This window comes from Hakea prostrata, chromosome 7 (assembly GCF_041222555.1).
Source record: "Hakea prostrata isolate BN-2017 chromosome 7, UWA_Hpros_2, whole genome shotgun sequence".
Taxonomy (NCBI): Eukaryota; Viridiplantae; Streptophyta; class Magnoliopsida; order Proteales; family Proteaceae; genus Hakea; species Hakea prostrata.
Window position 1 is genome coordinate 67,768,782 of NC_142606.1, and position 3,018 is coordinate 67,771,799.

A 3,018-nucleotide genomic window follows, 5' to 3' on the forward strand; every position below is an offset into this window, starting at 1 on the left:
TCTCTCTTCACAAGGTGAGAAATCCTTTTTCTTTACTCTGTTTCTACTTCCTAAAGTCTCCTGCTTAGCCTCTTTTATGATGAGTTCATGGAATTATGGCAATTTATGTTGGCTGCTAAGAGCGGTTTTACCAGAATGAAAATAATAAATCATAAGAAGCTTACCTGACGAAGATTGATCTTTTCTGCATCCCTGGAGGGCCAGAGATTTTTGAGACAGCAGCGAAGTTCTGTTACAGTGTTAACTTGATATCAATGTTAAGAACGTTGCTGCATTTTGCTGTATCGCTGAGTATCTTTAAACGACTGAAGTCTAATCAGACTATAAACTTGCCAGCCAAACAGAAGACCTCCTCTCTCCTATGCGGCATTAAACACCTTCTCAGGCTCTAACTAGACTTCCAAGTTTTAACCTTACTCAGGGAAATTGAACACTTTCATTAATGGTCTGAGGAAGCATGTTTAACAACTAAACAAAATCTGTCATGCTTCTGAGAAAAAAACAAATGTTGTAGTCCAATGAAAGTAAAGAACTATGCATTCGTAGTCCTTGTAGCCAAATAAGCCAGAGGTTTTTTTTTTGGGTAACCAGCCAAAAGCTCTTGGGTCCTTCTGTTTGGTTAGCTAATTACAATATTTTGGGCAAGTTGTGTAGTAGGGATCATTGCAGACATCCAAAGACTCGTACTTCAATAAATGCTCATTCAAAGTGAAGTCACCACTACTAAAGATAATGTTTCTACCATAAGTGAAGTACTGTAGAATCTTGCATCCATAGACTTGGAAAGATTCTCACTATCTATATCTATGTACAATGGACCACTCATCTGTATCAAAGGGGTATCTTCTTTTGCTCCTTAAAGGACAAGTATGATTTGCAAAATTATTTTCACTTCCATAAGAGATAACGATCTATGGAGCTCATTGGTGTAGACATAGACCCGCTTTGACTTCTAGCTTTAAACCTCTTTAATTAAGGATCTGTATTTCGAGAATAACTAATGGATAGGTACATCTTCTTTCTCGCTACCATCTATATCTTTCACATCAAATTGACAACAGTTAAAAAAACATTTTAATGTGTCAATGTAGGATTGGTAGAGTGGTAAGATCCATACTTTTCAAGAGAGAAGTCATGAGTTCGACTATTGCAAGCTGACCTAGCAGATCATTATCCCAGAGCAATGCAAGTTCAAAAGGCTAAATGGATAGAATTAAATACATAGTGGTTTTTAAGTACCGAAGCATTATGGTCGGACCACAATTCCGACCTTATGATGGTTGAACCATTAAGAAGTTTCTAAAACTTAAGTTCAAGTGAAACTTAAGTAGTAGAATTCGAAGAAAAATCTAAATAAGATCCGAATTTGAGGTAAAATCGAACGCTAAAAGAACCCTATAAAAAGACATATTGATAAGACAGAAAGTACCTAAACAGAACTATTACTATTCGGATTCTTATTGTGTGTTGCATTCTTGTCGGATGAGATTTCTGGATGAGATTTCTAACTAGATCGTCGGAGGTGATATTTGATATTCGGTGACAAAAAAGATTACGGAGCAACAATATCTATTTTAGTAGTTCAGAGTAAGAAGCGTAACACAGTAGCGATTTTCTTGCACTGCCTTCTTCCTCGTGACAAACGTTCCTCTATTTCCACCTCCTGCAGCTACTGCCGATCAAGATCAACAGCTTCTATCATTGTTGACAAAGGAAGAGAGAAGGAAAAGAACTGCGGCTACTATGTTGGTTCCTATCACTGCCGTTCAAGTTCCACGAGTTCTATCGTTGCTGAAAAAAGAGGAAGAAAAGAAAAGAAAAAAAAGAAAAATATCAGTTGGTTTCGATGATAATATCTTGTTTCAAATTCTCCAGAGATTAGAAGCGGATACTTTGTTCAATTTAAGGATGGTAAGCAAGCAATGGCATAATTTGATTTTGGATCCTTACTTTGTTATTTCCCATCTCTCTTACGTAGCGGCGGCGGCACCGCCTGGTTTCCTGCTCCAAACCCTAGTATATGGTACTTATAAATTGGGTTTTGTAGATCTGAGAGGAGATAATATCGTGACGAGAGACTTGGGAATAGATCTTCCAAAACCAATAATTGCTTCCTGCAATGGTCTTGTCTTATTTAAAAATTATCCAAAAAGGGGAGATTATTCCGTCGGAAACCTTTTTAGTAGAAAAGGAAAAATTTTGCCTCTGCAGAATTACAATAATTTATCTCTAGACAAGGTTCTCGGGTTTACATATGTTAAAGAAACAGGAGAGTACAAGATCGTGTGTCTGATGTGCAGCAAGAAAGATCACAGCAGTCACTGGCCGATGATATTCACACTTGGGTCTAATACATGGACACAAGTGAAGGAGCCTGAGCCGGCACACCACTTTTGGAAAGAGTTTTGCCAGGCTGATTTTAATCAAGTGATTGTAGACAGGCACACCACTTTTGGGAAAGAGTTTTACGAAGCTGATTTTAGTGAACTGAATGCAGACGGATCTGCATACATGTTGAGACCCGTTTCTGTTAACAATTTCCTGCATTCGCTAGTTGATGACGAATACTATGATGAAGTCTTGTTTACCATAGACACCAACAATGGAACTTTTCACAAGAATGAACTACCTTTTCAAATTGAATTAAAAGGGGAACTGACAAATTTTGGAGGGGTTTTAGCTGTTCATATCATTAAATTCAACCAAATTCAAATATGGGTTTTGAAGGACTTTTATAGAAAAGAGTGGATTCAACTACATTCTTTGCAAATTAGAGAAATATGGGATTATAGAGAACCTTTCCTAATTGGTAACCTTGGAAATGGAAAAGTACTATTGTATTCAAACAACACGATGGTTATGTCGTTTTGTGACTCTTGTAATACAGTAGATATCAGGTCTTTTTGTGCATTCGATGTCCAGTCGCAGAAGGTGATAAAGACTTTTCCACTTGCCTTGAATGATCAACGTTTTTGTTTGCAGCATGTAAACAGCCTCGTTTCAATCAATTCATTGTAA

The 3,018-nt window shown here is 37.2% G+C and overlaps 1 protein-coding gene across 1 annotated transcript; it reads left to right on the forward strand.

Annotated features, from left to right (window-relative positions):
• Positions 1–1,908: 1,908 nt before the first annotated feature.
• Positions 1,909–3,018, forward strand: LOC149011801 (uncharacterized). Its single transcript, XM_089162773.1, has one exon. The coding sequence runs from the start codon at positions 1,909–1,911 to the stop codon at positions 3,016–3,018; it is 1,110 nt and encodes a 369-aa protein (XP_089018899.1).